Here is a 15,716-nt window from a genome sequence, read left to right on the forward strand (position 1 = left end):
ATTCTCCTTAATTCTATTTGCCAAAGCTATCTCATGTCCCCGTTTTGCCCTCCTGATTTCCCTCTTAAGTATATTCCTACTTTCTTTATACTCTTCTAAGGATTCACTTGATCTATCCTGTCAATACCTGACATACGCTTCCTTCTTTTTCTTAACCAAACCCTCAATTTCTTTAGCATTCCCTATACCTACCAGCCTTCCCTTTCACCCTGACAGGGATATACTTTCTCTGGATTCTTGTTATCTCATTTCTGAAGGCTTCCCAATTAGATTAGATTAGATTAGATTCCCTACAGTGTGGAAACAGGCCCTTCGGCCCAACAAGTCCACACCAACCCGCCGAAGAGCAACCCATCCTCCTCTGATTAATGCACCTAATGCTATGGGCAATTTAACATGGCCAATTCACCTGATCTGCACATCTTTGGACTGTGGGAGTAACCGGTGCACCCGGAGGAAACCCACACAGATCTGGGAAGAATGTGCAAACTCCACACAGACAGTCGCGCGAGGCTGGGATTGAACCTGGGACCCTGGTGCTGTGAGGCAGCAGTGCTAACCACTGAGCCACTGTGTTGAAAATCTGGCCTTGAAATGTTAACACTGTTTGTCCAGCACCTTCTGTTTTTATTCTATTTTGTGAATGTCCAGCCCATCTGGGTGCCAGATCTTGGAGCTCTGCACTAGATATCCTGGCAGCTGTCACAATGTATATATGCCAGCGAACTCACAGGGTACTGTATTTTTCCAAGGTCCTTGGGCTGTTGGGACACAAGTGCTGTCTCCTCCAAATGTGGCTCATGATACTTTCAGGAAACCCTTCCACTGATGCAGAATAGCAGTACAATGCTGCCCACGCTTCCATTAGGGCCACAGTAGAACAGGTCGTAGGCCTCCTTAAGGTGAGGTTTTGATGTCTCGATCACCCCAGTGGGGTTGTGCAATATAGTCCTGAAAGGGAGTCCAACATCACTGCGTACTTCACAAGTGGAGCTGACAAGGTGGGAAGGTAATGCACAAAATGGGGAATGACAGCAATCTTTTGAGGATGACGATTAGAATATATTACTGGGATAGATATCTGAGAGACTATGACAGAGTTATGCAATACTGAGCGCGAGGTCAGACAGAACTGAGTTGAAATCCACTTCTAGGAGGAACAATCTCACTATGTACTTCATTTCAATGTATTATTTTCTGCTGGTTCTATGGCAAGCAGCCCCTAGTAATTCCACAGCATATGTGGAACTAGCATTTTCTGAACTCTGTTTCTCACAACTTCTCTGTTGCTGAGTAAGTGTTGAGAGCGTGGTACTGGAAAAGTACAGCAGGTCAGGCAGCATCCGAGAAGCAGGAAAATCGACATTTCAGGCATAAGCCTTTTGTCAGGAATAGAACTTGTGGACTGGGTAGCTGAGAGATAAATGGGAGGGGGGTGGGTGGAGCTGGGGGTAGGTAGCCGAGAATGCAATAGGTAGATGAAGGTGGGGGAGGTGACAGTTTGAAGAGGACGGTGGAGTGGATAGATAAGAAAGACGATGCTCAGGTCAAGAACGCGGTGCGAAGTTGGAGGCTTGAGACTGGGGGAGGGGAAATGAGGAAACTAGTGAAATCCATATTAATCCCATGTGGTTGCAGGATCCCAAAGCAGAAGATGAGGCATTCCTCCTCCAGGCGTTGGGTGGTTAGGGTTTAGCACCTACTCCTCCTCGCTCTACAAGGAAAGTCCTCATTTTCTCCCTGTTGTCAAATAAATGTTTAACTGTCCATCCGAATGTATGCGTAAATGATCCAGTTTATAAGTTATTTTCACTGTTCGGATGAGAGCAGCAGCCAGCAAGACAGGGCAGTCACACTGTACGGTACTCAAGTTTTTAACGCTTTAGTTGGCGCATGGAATCCAAATGGTATGCGTTACTGTGCCTCATGATAGGCAGCAGTTTAGGAGCAATCCTAAGGCATCTCCTTTTTCACTTTTCCTCATCAGTTAGCCTTCAATGTTTCAGAGTTTGTGTAGATTGGTAAACTGTCCTGAAATGCTTGAGTATCCTGCAGGACAGCATTTAACCTGAGAAAGACAGCATTGTGTGCAGCTTCTTTCAGCAGCTCACTGCATTGAGGGAGAGTGGAGGTAACTTCGTATTAGACATGTCCTAACCTAACAATGCACTCCCCTTGAAAGCTGAAACATAGGATGAATCATTGCCTCCAGAGATGTGTGGAGTCATCTCTGACTCCTTGCTTTCACTCACAAGGTGTAAGTGTGCAATATTGTATGCAGGCCAGGCCCTAACACATATTTTGTACATTATCTTGTAATACTTGAATCAGTTGAATCCAGAAAGAGTACCCATAAAGGTGAAAGACTCTGAAACAAAAACATCAATTGCTAGAAAAACTCAACAGGTTGAGCAGCAAATGTGAAGTGAAAAGAGTTAATGTTTCAGGTCCAGTGACCCTAGGGTATCTGGAGAGAAAATATATGAGCACCTCAAATTCACTGTAAGCAAAGTCAGGAGCTAACTTCCCTTTCTGCACCAAATCCTCCATGACAGATGAACAGAACACTGCAAAGAATGATAAAATTCCTGAAATGCTATGGAGCTGGGATTTTAATTTGGCACCAGCGATGCGAACATTGAAAAATTCCAGCAGCAATCAGCACTTCCCCCATGCCTGCTGCAAGTTTCTACGAGGTGGGTGCCATACAGGCCAATTGTTTACTTAGTGAGCGGCAAAATTAAACATTCCAAAAGAAAGGTCAACATGGATCTTGACAGACTGTCTGGAATATTACTAGAAAAAAATCTGCCAAAAAACCAGGAAGTTCTGACTGTAATTTCTACAGTGTAATTCAGTGTAATACAATGTAATTCTGCAAGTACAAATTCACCCCTGAAACTTATGTGTATACATGCATGTGGATGTGGGTCTGTGGGATCTATGTGAGAGACAGAGAAAGAGAGAGAGTGTGTGTCTAGTGCGGTGGGGTCACCTGTGGTGTGACATGCACTCAAGGTCCCGGTTGGTCTCAACTGGGACCTTAGATTCATGTCACACTATTGTTTAAGAAAGGTAGCAGGAATAAACCAGGTAATTACAGACCTGTGAGCCTGACATCAGTGGTAGGGAAGCTACTGGAGAAGATACTAAGGGATAGGATATATATCCGTTTGGAAGAAAATGGGTTTATGGTTTTGGCATATGGTTTTGGCAGCATGGTTTAGTGCAGGGAAGGTCATGTCTTACAAACCTAATAGAATGTTTTGAAGAGGTGACAAAGTTGATTGATGAGGGTGAGGGCTGAAAATGTGTTGCTGGAAAAGCGCAGCAGGTCAGGCAGCATCCAAGGAACAGGAGAATCGACATTTCGGGCATAAGCCCTTCTTCAGGACCTGAGAGTTTTCATAAGATGAATACTGACACATTAATTGACCATTTGAACTAACCTTGGACTAATACATGGCTTGACAATTTACGTAAATTAGCTATCCTTCTTAAAGAAAATATCATTGGATTAATTTGCTGTAAATCATGTCACCTTATTATATGTGATTGGTCTTTTTTGTAATTAAGGCTGTACTATTTCTTAAAAAACATACAAATAATGTATAATTTTCAAATGTAATTGTGCAACTTCATCATGGAACAGAGAAGCTTCAATCTCTCAGTTGCTGGATAGAATTGCGTCAAGGTACCTTAATTCAATAAACTAAACTAATGAGCCTTGCTTTTTGAATAGACCGCATTTGTCGATTCCTTTGACCGATCTCAAACCAAGAGGCCCCTCTTGAGGGGACACAGATCTTCATTTTGGTGCCGTGACACGTTTCGGCTCGGACAGATTGTGAACAGCGGTGTAAGAGTTAAATGTCCTTCACTACTAAGTGTTGAGGAATTCAGCTGGCCAGACGTGAGTATTTTCAGAACGTTTGGTTTTCCTCTCATTCAAGTCGTGTCTGATGTGACCCCTCGCTGTTTATTTTCCAGTCCAGCCCGAAAGGATCGGTTTTAGCAATGGTTGAGTCTAGGGACTTGTTAAATGTTTAAAAAGGGGGGAGAGATTAATTGAAGTTGAGAGTGCTTTGGTACTTGTGGACAGTGGTCTTCGAAAATTGCTGAACTCTGAGGGGAGGGTCGAAATCTGAATTCCCAAGCGTTGTTAATTTTTGGTTTTTTAAAAAAAATTCTTCCTCCCGAGCTTCGTTGATTTCAGAAGTAAAAAAAAATCGATCTTCAGAGATTTGTTATTTTCCGGTGTTTTCTTTTTTAAAAAAAACTTTGATCGCTTAAACTTCATTTATTTTCGGGTTCGAGTTGTGTTAACTTAGTTACTTTTTGGTTTAAAGAAAAACTCCGATTGCCTTAACTTTTCGGGTTCGTGGCGTTTACACTTCATAACTTTTCGGGTTTTAAAAAAAACTCCGATTGCTTTAGCTTCATTTGACTCTGATCGTTTGAACTTCGTTTTTTTTTCGGAAACTCCGATTGCTTTGACTTCGTTTTTTCGGGTTTGTGTCATTTTATCTTCGTTTATTTTCGGCTTTTAAAAAAAAACTCCGACCGTTTGAACTTCGCATTTTTTCATTTTAAACAAAAACTCAGATCATTTGAACTTTGTTTTTTTTCATTTTTAAAAAACATTTGATCATTTGAACTTCGTTTTTTCGTTAAAAACTCCGACCGTTTGAACTTCGCATTTTTTCATTTTAAACAAAAACTCAGATCATTTGAACTTCGTTTTTTTTCATTTTTAAAAAACATTTGATCATTTGAACTTTTTCATTTTTAAAAAACATTTGATCATTTGAACTTAGTTTTTTTCATTTAAAAAAAACTCTGATCGCTTGAACTTCGCATCTTTTTCGTTTAAAAAAACTCCGACGGTTTGAACTTCGTTTTTTTCATTTTTTTATAAATTTAAAAAAACTTTGATATGGGACACCTCCCACCTTGTACATGGCAGGTGCTCATGTGACTCAGTTAACGTTGTCTATCTTATACGTTGCAGGCAAGGATGCCCTGAAGCATGGTACATTGGAGAAACCGAGCAAAGGCTATGACAACGGCACCGCACAACAATCAACATACCGGAGGGTTCCCTCCCAGTTGGGGAACACTTCAGTGGTCCAGGACATTCAGCCTCGGACCTTCGGGTGACCATCCTCCAAAATGGACTTCGGGACAGGCAGCAGAGAAAAGTGGCCGAGCAGAGCCTGATAGCTAAGTTCGGTACCCATAGGGAGGACCTCAACCGGGACCTTGGGTTCATGTCACATTACAGGTGACCACCATTGCACTATATACACACACACATACACACACACTCCAAGTCTAGCTATCACCATTGTTAACAGCTAACCCGAGAATGCAACTTTTTAAAAAAAAGGTTTTGTCATTTAAGAAAGAAGTGAAACTATCACTGTATTCTAACAGATGAAAGGCTTAACAATCAATCAATTTTTCAATGTATAATTTCAGTTACATAAATTCTGTGTGTTAGGATTGAGCTCTCCACTACCACGTGATGAAGGATCGTCGCTCCGAAAGCTAGTGTGCTTCCAATTAAACCTGTTGGACTATAACCTAGTGTTGCATGATTTTTAACGTTGTACACTCCAGTCCAACACCAGCATCTCCAAATCATGGATATAGGTAAAGTAGTGTTATTTCTGCAACAATAATTGCTTATGCAAGGTAAATGCAACTAACCTACACCAGTGTATATTTGTTTCAGCAAAGAGCTGAGTTAGCTAAAATGTGCATACAAGAATGAAACTATGTGAAGGAAATGTGAAGGAACAGCTTTGACAAAGGGTCAGTTAGACTTGAAACATCAGCTTTTTTCTCTCCTTACAGATGCTGCCAGACCTGCTAAGATTTTCCAACATTTTCTCTTTTGGTTGAAGAAAATTCATAATTGCTTCTGAATTAGCTAAAATGTGCATACAAAAAAGACCAATCACATATAATAATTGATTTATAGCATGATTTACAGCAAGTTAATCCAATGATATTTTCTTTCAGAAGGATATCCAATTTACGTAAATTGTCACGCCATGTATTAGTTCAAGGGTGAGTTACAATGGTCAATTAATGTGTCAGTATTCATCTTATGAAAAGCCTCTTATCTTTGAACTGCAAGTTAATTCTGCAAATCAGCAGTACATTCAGCAGCATGGTTAACAGGCCATTTTGTAGTATTCTTTTAAATCGAGAGATCTGGGTGTTCAGGTCCACTGTTCCCTGAAGGTGGTAACACAGATTAGTAGAGTCATCAAGAAGGCATACGGCATGCTTTCCTCCATCGGAGGGGGTATTGAGTACAAGGATTGGCAGGTCATGTTACAGTTATATAAGACTTTGGTTTGGCCACATTTGGAATACTGTGTACAGTTCTGGTCACCGCATTATGAAATGGATGTGGATGCTTTGGAGAGTGTGCAGAGGAGGTTCACCAGAATGTTTCCTAGTATGGAGGGTGCTAGCTAAAAGGAGAGATTGAGTAGGTTTGGATTATTTTCATTGAAAAGAAGGCAGTTGAGGGGACACCTAATTGAGGCCTACAAAATTATGAGAGGTGTAGACAGGGTGAATAGCAAGAAACATTTTTCCCAATATAGGGTTCTCAATTACTAGAGGTCATGAGTTCAAAGTGAGAGAGGAAAAGTTTAGGAGAGATGTGCATGGAAACTTCTTAATGCAGAGGGTGGTGGGTGCCTGAATGCATTGCCAGCGAAGGTGGTAGGGTCAGGAGTGATAGCGTCGTTTAAGATGTATCTAGACAGATACATGAATGGGTAGGGAGCAAAGGGATACAGATCCTTAGAAAATTGACAGCAGATTTAGATAGAGGATAAGGATCAGCGGAGGCTAGAGGCCAAAGGGCCTGTTCCTGCGCTGTAATGTTCTTTGTTCTTTATCCTGATAATAGAAGACAGAGGGCTTGAAATCAGGTAATAAGGTTAAATTTGGAAAGATGAGGAGGCTAAAGTGGAGCATAAACACCAACACTTCCGGGTTTTGACTTAATGCCTGTCTCAGATATTTTATTCTATGTTGCCAGGATATCAGAACTCAAATTAGTAATAAGGTAGTGTCTCCATCATCCTACTGTTCTCTCATTAGAGACAGAGAAATGGCAGTGGCTTAACCTGAGGGTCACCATGCCTCAGACAACAGGAGAGGGCAATTCTTTTATGGTAACCTAAGCTAGTGCAGGGATTGAACCCATGCCTTGTGCATCACAAGCAGTCTGTCCGGCTTACTGAGCTAACCATACCCTCAGGCAGTCTAGCATTTACTGCAGGGTAAAAAACCATTGATAACCTTGAATAATAAATGAATGCATTAATTGACAAAATCTGAAACTTGTGTCCTACTGTTGAAACTATTTCCCAATATGTGACATTTTGTTCCCAAAGGGCTTATTCTTCACTCGTGAAAAGTAATAAATAGTTTCAAAGTTAACAGTATAACATTTATTTTTAGTCTCGACTTACATTTTTGGATTGTCAATCAAAAAGCCCATTGGTGGTCCGACTTTCTTAAGACATGCCAAAAGCTGACCAGCAACTTCATAATTTCTGTGACTAAAAACCATCAGCCAGTCTTGGAGTGGCCCACTGCCAATAATCCTTGATTTTCGAATATCTTTAGACCAGTCTACTGGTGAAACTGGCTGACACTGCAAATGGGGAACAATAAGGACAAATTATTTGTATTAAATATTTAATACCTTTTCTTAAAATTGCATGAATATGCAGCACATGGACAGCTATTTAGACGAGGAGAAATTGAGGACTGCAGTTGCTGGAGATCAGAGCTGAAAATGTGTTGCTGGAAAAGCGCAGCAGATCAGGCAGCATCCAAGGAACAGGAGAATCGATGTTTCGGACATAAGCCTGAAGAAGGGCTTATGCCCGAAACGTTGATTCTCCTGTTCCTTGGATGCTGCCTGACCTGCTGCGCTTTTCTAGCAACACATTTTCAGCTATTTAGTCGAACCAACTCATGTAAAAATTGATGATCCATTTGAGCCTTTTCATTGTTTTCTTTACTTAACTCTATTAACAATAATGTCAATTCCTTGCACCCTGTATGTTTGCTTTTTTTATTGAAAGCATCTACATCATTCACCTAAGCTCCATGTTATGATACAGTAAGTTCACACTTAAAGTTGTCATGTGCTCTTGAGTCAGTGAAACAAATTTAGGTGAGTCAGGTGCTCCAATAGGAATTAATGTTGATACTAGAGTTCCTTGGGACATTTCTCACTCAGAAAACAGTGTACTAATCATGTGCAACAGTGTCTATTCCAGCAAGAATAGCTGGCAACAAAAGAAAATGCATCATCAAATATTAGTAAAAAAATTACAATAGTTACAGCATGCTTACACCTAAGTTAAGTGAGGGAGAGAGATAAGGTTAACATTGGATAGGATAAGGAGCAAGGACAGGAAGCAAGACCTGGACTGGGGGAGAGGCAAGGTTCAAGTAACCAGGCCTAGAGAAGCAGCAAGAATAAGGAATGAGGCCATGGGGTAGGTGACGCTGGGGTGTGCTGTGAGGGATGTTAAGGCCAGGAGCCAGGGCAGGAGACAAAGGGCTATAGAGGAATGGAGGGCTAGAATGGATGCATTGGGGCAAGAGGTCATCTGAGCAGGCAGACCACAGAACTGCAAATGGACATTAATGTGAAACTCACAATATTAAGTAGCTATACTGATACTAATGTGTTTACAACATTAAAATGAAAAACAGTATTAAGTAAATTAACTTTAAGTAGAACTCATTGTAATGACTTGCACATTTTCAAAACGCTGAGTAAAGACTGGTGATTACCTTACATTGAAGGCCTCTAGTTATGCACTCTGCATCAGGGTTAGTAGTCTTTGCTGGCAAAATTAAGCTTGGTAGTGCTATTGGTGCTGTGAAGATCTAAAATGGCAGGCTGCTATCTGAACAGCCTGCATGGGTCCCATGCTGTTATAATATGTGTGTGTATATAAATGTACTAAGTAGGCAACAGAGCTCTTATCATCATGTCCCATTTGGTACTTAGAGTCATAAAGCCCTACAGCTTGGAGATAGGCCCTTCAGCCGAAACTGGTCATTGCCAACCAAAATGTCCATCCACACTAACCCCATTTCCCTGCACTTGGCCTTTCTAAACCTTTCCTATCCATGTATTTGTCCAAATGCCTTTTAAATGTTGTTAATGTACCTGCCTCAACCACTTCTACAGGCAGCTTATTCCATATGTGCACCACCCTCTGCCCCTCAGGTTCTCTTTTAGCCTTTCCCCTCTAACGTGAAATTGATGTCCTCAATTCCCCAATCCTGGGAAAAAGACTGAATGCATGCACCCTATCCATCCCTCTCATGATCTTATACACTTCTATAAGTTCCCCACTCAGTCTCCTATGCTCTACAGAAAAAAGTCCTAGTTTGGCCAACTTCTCCCTCTAACTCAGTCTCTTGAGTCCTGGCAACATCCTTGTAAATTTCTTCTGAACTATTTCTAGTTTCAAAACATCCTTCCTATAGCGAAGTGACCAAAACTGAACATTGTACTCCAAGAGCGGCCTCACCAACATCCTGTACAACTGCAACACAACTTGCCAACTTCGATACTCAATGCCTTGACTGATGAAAGCCAGTGTGCCAAAAGCGTTCTTCACTGCCATGTCTATCTATGACTTCACTTTCAGAGAATCATGCAACTGAACTTCAAGGTCCTTCTGCTCCACTACACTCCTTAAGGCCCTACCATTCACCATAAATCTCCAGCCTTGATTTAACTTTCCAAAACATAAGACCTCATTCTTATCTAAATTAAACTCTATTTGCCATTTCTCAGCCCACGTCCCTAGCTGATCAAGGTCCAGCTGCAATTTCTGACAACCTTCCTCGCTGTCCCCGATACTGCCTATTTTAGTGTCATCTGCAAACTTAATAATCATGCCTTGGACATTCTCATCCAAAGCACTGATATAGATAACAAATAGCAATAGGCACAGCACTGACCAGAGGTACACCACCAGTCACAGACCTCCCGTCTGACAAGCATCCTTCCACTATTACTCCCTGCTTCCTACCATCAAACCAATTGTGCATCCAATTTGCCAGCCTCCCCTGCACTCCATACGATCTAACCTTCCAGAGGAGCTTACCAAATGGAACCTTATCAATGGCCTTACTGAAATCCATATTGACTACATCTACCTGGCCTCATCAACCTTCCTGGTCACTTCATCAAAGAACAAATTTGTGAGGCATGATCTCTCAAGCACAAAGCCATGCTAACTACTAATCAAACCCCGTCTTTCCAAATGTATGTATAGCTTATCCCTCAGAATCTTCTCAAGGAACTTACCTACCACAATTGTTAAGCTTACTAGTCTATAGTTCCCAGGTTTTTCTTTGCAACTCTTCTTGAATAATGGCACAACATTCGCCACCCTCCAGTCTTCCAGAATCTCGCCTATTGCAATGATACAAAAATATCAACAGGGCCCCTGTAATTTCTTCTCTAGCCTCTTGCAGGGTTCTTAGATACATCTGGTCAGGACCTGGAGATTATCCAACTTCATACATTCTAATACATCCAAAACCTCTTCGACTATGATATAGTCTGCACCCAAGATATCACCACTAACCACCCCAACTTCCCAAGTCTTCATGTCTTTCTCCATGATACACACAGAGGAGAAATATTCATGGAGGACCTTGCCCATCTCCTTCAGCTCCACACATATATGTCCACTTTGGTCCATTTGTTTCATTGACCTGGTCTGTGGATGCACACTGATTGTGTGTGTGAATCATTTTCAGACAAACAGATATTCAATAGTATCAGAATCCTCCCAGAACATTTATATTTAAAATGCTAACTAACTTGCACATGTGGCCCTTTTGGCTTATTTATGCTTCGGCAAAGTTATTAGAAATTCTGTGGATTGTGTTTTGAAGAGGTGCAGCATATATTAGAAAGGCAACAACATTTAGTGACTCAAATATGCATAAGGAGCTTTGGTTGCAGTGTCTCTGCATCTTCAAAATAATTAACAAATGGAATAAACGGCGAGAAAGAGGGGGAAGGAAAAGAGAACTTCCACAGAAAACTCTTCCCATCATTTATGTCTTGAGAGGACTAATCCCATTCCACCCATATTTCAACAGGGAGTGGGCAACAAAGGCCATTCTCTCCAACCGAACATGGAGCTTTGTATCAGAGAGAGGAACGGTTATCAATGTATCGGATCCTTCTGGGTGGGAGCAATGAAATCTTGAATAGTAGAGTTGGATATGTTGTTTACACCCTCAGCATAGAGATGTAGCATGAGACGCCATCTAGCTTTCCCAAGAGAGGGACATTGATAACCTGGTCCTTGGGTCCCCAATTCAATGGGATCCAGAAACTGCAAGGACTATTTTACTTTTAACCACAATTTTACACTCCCATTCTGTGAGTATTTATTCACTGGCCATTTACATTTTCCTTTTAACCTGCTATATGATCTCTTTTTCTATTTTGTTCATTGCTTAAGTTTTTGTAGATCTCTTCCCCCATCCTACTTGTTTAAAAGATTTACCTCCTCGCAAGGTTTGTGAAGGTTTGTAGCTCAGGTTGAGGTTTAGGGTGTAGGTTTGCTATCTGAGCTGTAGGTTTAATATCCAGACGTTCCATTACCTGGCTAGGTAACATCATCAGTGGCGACCTCCAACTGAAGCGAAGCTGTTGTCTCCTGCTTTCTATTTATATCTTTCTCCTGGATGGGGTTCCTGGGGTTTGTGGTGATGTCATTTCCTGTTCATTTTCTGAGGGGTTGATAGATGGCATCTAGATCTATGTGCTTGTTTATGGCGTTGTGGTAGGAGTGCCTGGCCTCTAGGAATTCTCTGGCATTTCTTTGCTTAGCCTGTCCCAGGAGAGATGTGTTGTCCCAGTCGAAAGGGTGGTTTTTTTCATCCGTGTGTAGGGCTATGAGGGAGAGTTCTGGAGGAGTCATATCAGACTCTGTTTCTCTTTCCACAGATGCTGTCAGACCTGCTGAATTTCTCCAACATTTTCAGTTTTCCTTTCTGGTTCAGATGGAGCACATCCCATTTGCACAGCTCCTACCTGACTCAGCATTTGTCCCATGAAAAGAAAACTCTCTTTCCCGCAACGGCTCTTAAACCATGTGCTAACTCATCTGAATTTCATATCTCTATTCCAATTTACACATTGCTTGAGTAATTTTTCAGTGATTATGAAACTTTAGAAATCTGACCATGCTTTGAACACTGATCAATTTAAAAATTATTTACCCAAGTGCTCTTGTCAGTCCAGACCTAAAGGGGTAGCCATGGGCACCCGTATGGGCCCCAGCTATTCCTGTCTCTTTGTCTGCTAGGTAGAACATGTTCCGTAGTGACACTGGCACCACTCCCCACCTCTTCCTCCGCTACATTGATGACTGCATCGGTGCCACCTCGTGCTCCCGCGAGGAAGTTGAGCAGTTCAACTTCACCAACACATTCCACCCCGACCTTAAATTCACGTGGACCATCTCTGACACCTCCCTCCCCTTCCTGGACCTCTCCATTAATGACAACCGACTTGACACTGACATTTTTTTTTACAAACCCACCAACTCCCACAGCTACCTAGATTACACCTCTTCCCACCTTACCTCCTGCAAAAATGTCATCCCGTATTCCCAATTCCTCCACCTCCGCTGTATCTGCTCCCAGGAGGACCAGTTCTACCACAGAACACACCAAATGGCCTCTTTCTTTAGAGATCACAGTTTCCCTTCTCATGTGGTTGAAGATGCCCTCCAACGCATCTCATCCACATCCTGCACTTCCGCCCTCAAACCCCACCCCTCCAACCGTAATAAAGACAGAACCCCCCTAGTCCTCATTTTCCACCCTACCAACCTTCGCATCCCAACAAACCACCCTCCCGTCCTGGCACCCTACCCTGCCACTGCAGGAATTGCAAAACCTGCGCCCACACCTCCTCCCTCACCACCATCCAAGGCTCCAAAGGAGCCTTCCACATCCATCAAAGTTTCATCTGCACATCCACCAATGTCATTTATTGTATCCATTGCTCCCGATGCCGTCTCCTCTACATTGGGGAGACTGGACGCCACCTCGCAGAGTGCTTCAGGGAACATCTCTGGGACATCTGCACCAATCAACCCCACTGTGGCCCAACATTTCAATTCGCCCTCCCACTCAGCCGAGGACATGCAGGTCCTGGGCCTCCTCCACCCCTGCTCCCTCACCACCCAACGCCTTGAGGAAGAACGCCTCATCTTCCGCCTCGGAACACTTCAACTCCAGGGCATCAATGTGGATTTCACCAGTTTCCTCATTTTTCCTCCGCCCACCTTACCTCAGTTCCAAGCTTCCAGCCCAGCATTATCCCCATGACCTGCCAATCTCCCTTCCCACCTATCCGCTCCAACCTCCCCTCTGACCTATCACCTCCATCCCCACCCCCATTCACCCATTGTACTCTTTGCTTCCTTTCCGCAACCTTCTCTGTGACCAACCACCTCCATCCCCACCCCCATTCACCTATTGTACTCTTTGCTACCTTCTCCCCAGCCCCACCTTCTCTCCACCCTGGAGGCTTCCTGCCTCTATTCCTAATGAAGGGCTTTTGCCTGAAACGTCGATTTTCCTGCTCCTTGGATGCTGCCTGACCTGCTGTGCTTTTCCAGCACCACTCTGATCTAAACTAAGGGGACACAGAATTCAGTTTGCAATTCATTTTGATTTTATTAACAAAATATTCTTATTCCCAGTGCTATTACTGCAGGACTGCTAATCCCAGAAACTCAGATAATGTTTTGGGGGATCTGGGTTCGAATCCTGTCACAGCAGGTGGTAGAATTTGAATTTTTTAAAATCTGGAATTAAGTGTCTAATGATTATCATGAATCCATCATCACTGTCAAAAAAACCCATCTGGTTCACTAATGTCCGTAAGGAAGGAAACAGCCATCCTAACCTGGTCTGGCTTACATGCAACTCCAGACCAACAGCAATGTGGTTGACACCTAATTGTCTTCTGGGCAATTATTGATAGGCAATAAATGCTGCTGGGCCAGCACACCCTCATCCCATGAAAGAATAAAGGAAAAGAAAACACCATGTTAGGATTTCCCAAATATTGCAATGTGGGGAGATGTAAAGTGCACATTCTCAGACAGTCATGGCATCAGAAAGTTTGCTCGACACTTCTCCAATACACAACCTCTTTGACCTTGGTTTCCACTGTTCTCTGCAGCCAAGAGCTCCTGGCTACTGTTTAATTTGGACAATTTTCTGTCGGCCCCAATGTGTCCAGCTGTGGGTCAATTTAGAATGCCAGTTTTGGACTCATGGTCGCTCAATCACAGCCAACATTGTAGCAATACCGATTGTAATGATGCAGAAAGGAATTTAAGCTGGATATCAAAATCAATCATCAGATAACATCTCAACTGGTAATTTCAACTCTCTTGTCTTAATGCTTTGATGTAAAAAGAAAACACGGTATTAAAGGTGTGGTTTAGACAAAGTACAGGACTACAGACTTTCAAAGTAAAACATGATTGTTACATGCAATATTACATTTTATATAAATTGAATAGTCCACTGAAGTTCTAGTTTAAATGCACAACTTAAAAAGATTTTGCTTCTAAAAACTTCATGATGTTAACACAAGATGAATACTTACTGAATGATCAAACATATGAATTTTCTCAGGAGGAAGGACACGGCCTACCAATGAGATCTGCTCATCAAGGTGTAATCCCCAACCTTCCAACTCAGTCTGTGTTACTTTATTTCTGTAAAAATGCATTGTCAAAATGTTATGCTTTTATTGTATGTCTGCCAGTAAAGAGACACAGTCGGAGGATTTAAACCTTGCAGATGGGAAATAGGAATCAGCTTGTTTTTATTTCAGCAATGTAACTCCAGCCGAACATAGGTTCATATTTTCCCAAATATAAACCCATAATTGATCGGAGTTGCATATCCTATCCAATTACAGCTTATTGAGACAGGAATGGAGGAAGTTTTCAGACACCCAAGGCAGCCATGACAGAAATTACTGGCTGTCCTCAGGAAGGATATTTGTAGTAGTGTGATACTACACCACAGGGACCTGAGTTGGCAAAGGGGTGCCACAGGCCTGTAATGAGTGAGGAGTAGCAAGAATATCCTTTTCCTGGAGGGTGTCAGGTAGAGACCACCTTATCCTGAGTCAAGGCAACATTTGTCATCTAGATGATGTACCAGTGTGCAATTGTCTGTGAGAAAAAGCAGAGGCTCACAGCTGGCAAGGGTACAGACATCTATGATCATCTTCCTAGAGTGTTGCAACAGCCTTCACCACTAGTTCTCAGTTATTCATAGCTCTTTGCCCCTGAAATCAGTTTGGGGCTCCTCTTTGCCCTTTGTCCTTCTCCTCTGGCCTTTTAATGTCACGTGCTCTTTCTTTCCTGTGTGAGCTGCTATTCCTCAGCTCTAATGATCTGAATTTCTTAAGTACGACATCTACTTCCAGCTTCAACTTTCCTGCTGCTGTGACGGAGTCCAAGCCTCCTTGCCGACTGCTCTGATGTCCTCTCATTGATCGTAAAAGGGTGAGAATCCCCTGAAATGGCTGAGCTCCTAACTCTGTGTCTTGTCCTGATTTATGATATACTGCTACAAAGTTAACT

The 15,716-nt window shown here is 42.4% G+C and overlaps 1 protein-coding gene across 1 annotated transcript in view; it reads right to left on the bottom strand.

Moving 5' to 3' along the window:
- Nucleotides 1-15,716, bottom strand: part of LOC122551133 (piwi-like protein 4) — a 166,965-nt gene that overhangs the window by 70,004 nt on the left and 81,245 nt on the right. Inside the window, exons 10-11 of the mRNA XM_043692759.1 lie at nt 14,726-14,837; nt 7,503-7,687 (exon numbers count right to left, since the gene is read on the bottom strand). Coding sequence (XP_043548694.1) covers nt 7,503-7,687; nt 14,726-14,837 — 297 coding nt within the window. The remainder of the gene's footprint in view (nt 1-7,502; nt 7,688-14,725; nt 14,838-15,716) is intronic.

Source organism: Chiloscyllium plagiosum, chromosome 6, assembly GCF_004010195.1.
Source record: "Chiloscyllium plagiosum isolate BGI_BamShark_2017 chromosome 6, ASM401019v2, whole genome shotgun sequence".
In the NCBI taxonomy this organism is placed as follows: Eukaryota; Metazoa; Chordata; class Chondrichthyes; order Orectolobiformes; family Hemiscylliidae; genus Chiloscyllium; species Chiloscyllium plagiosum.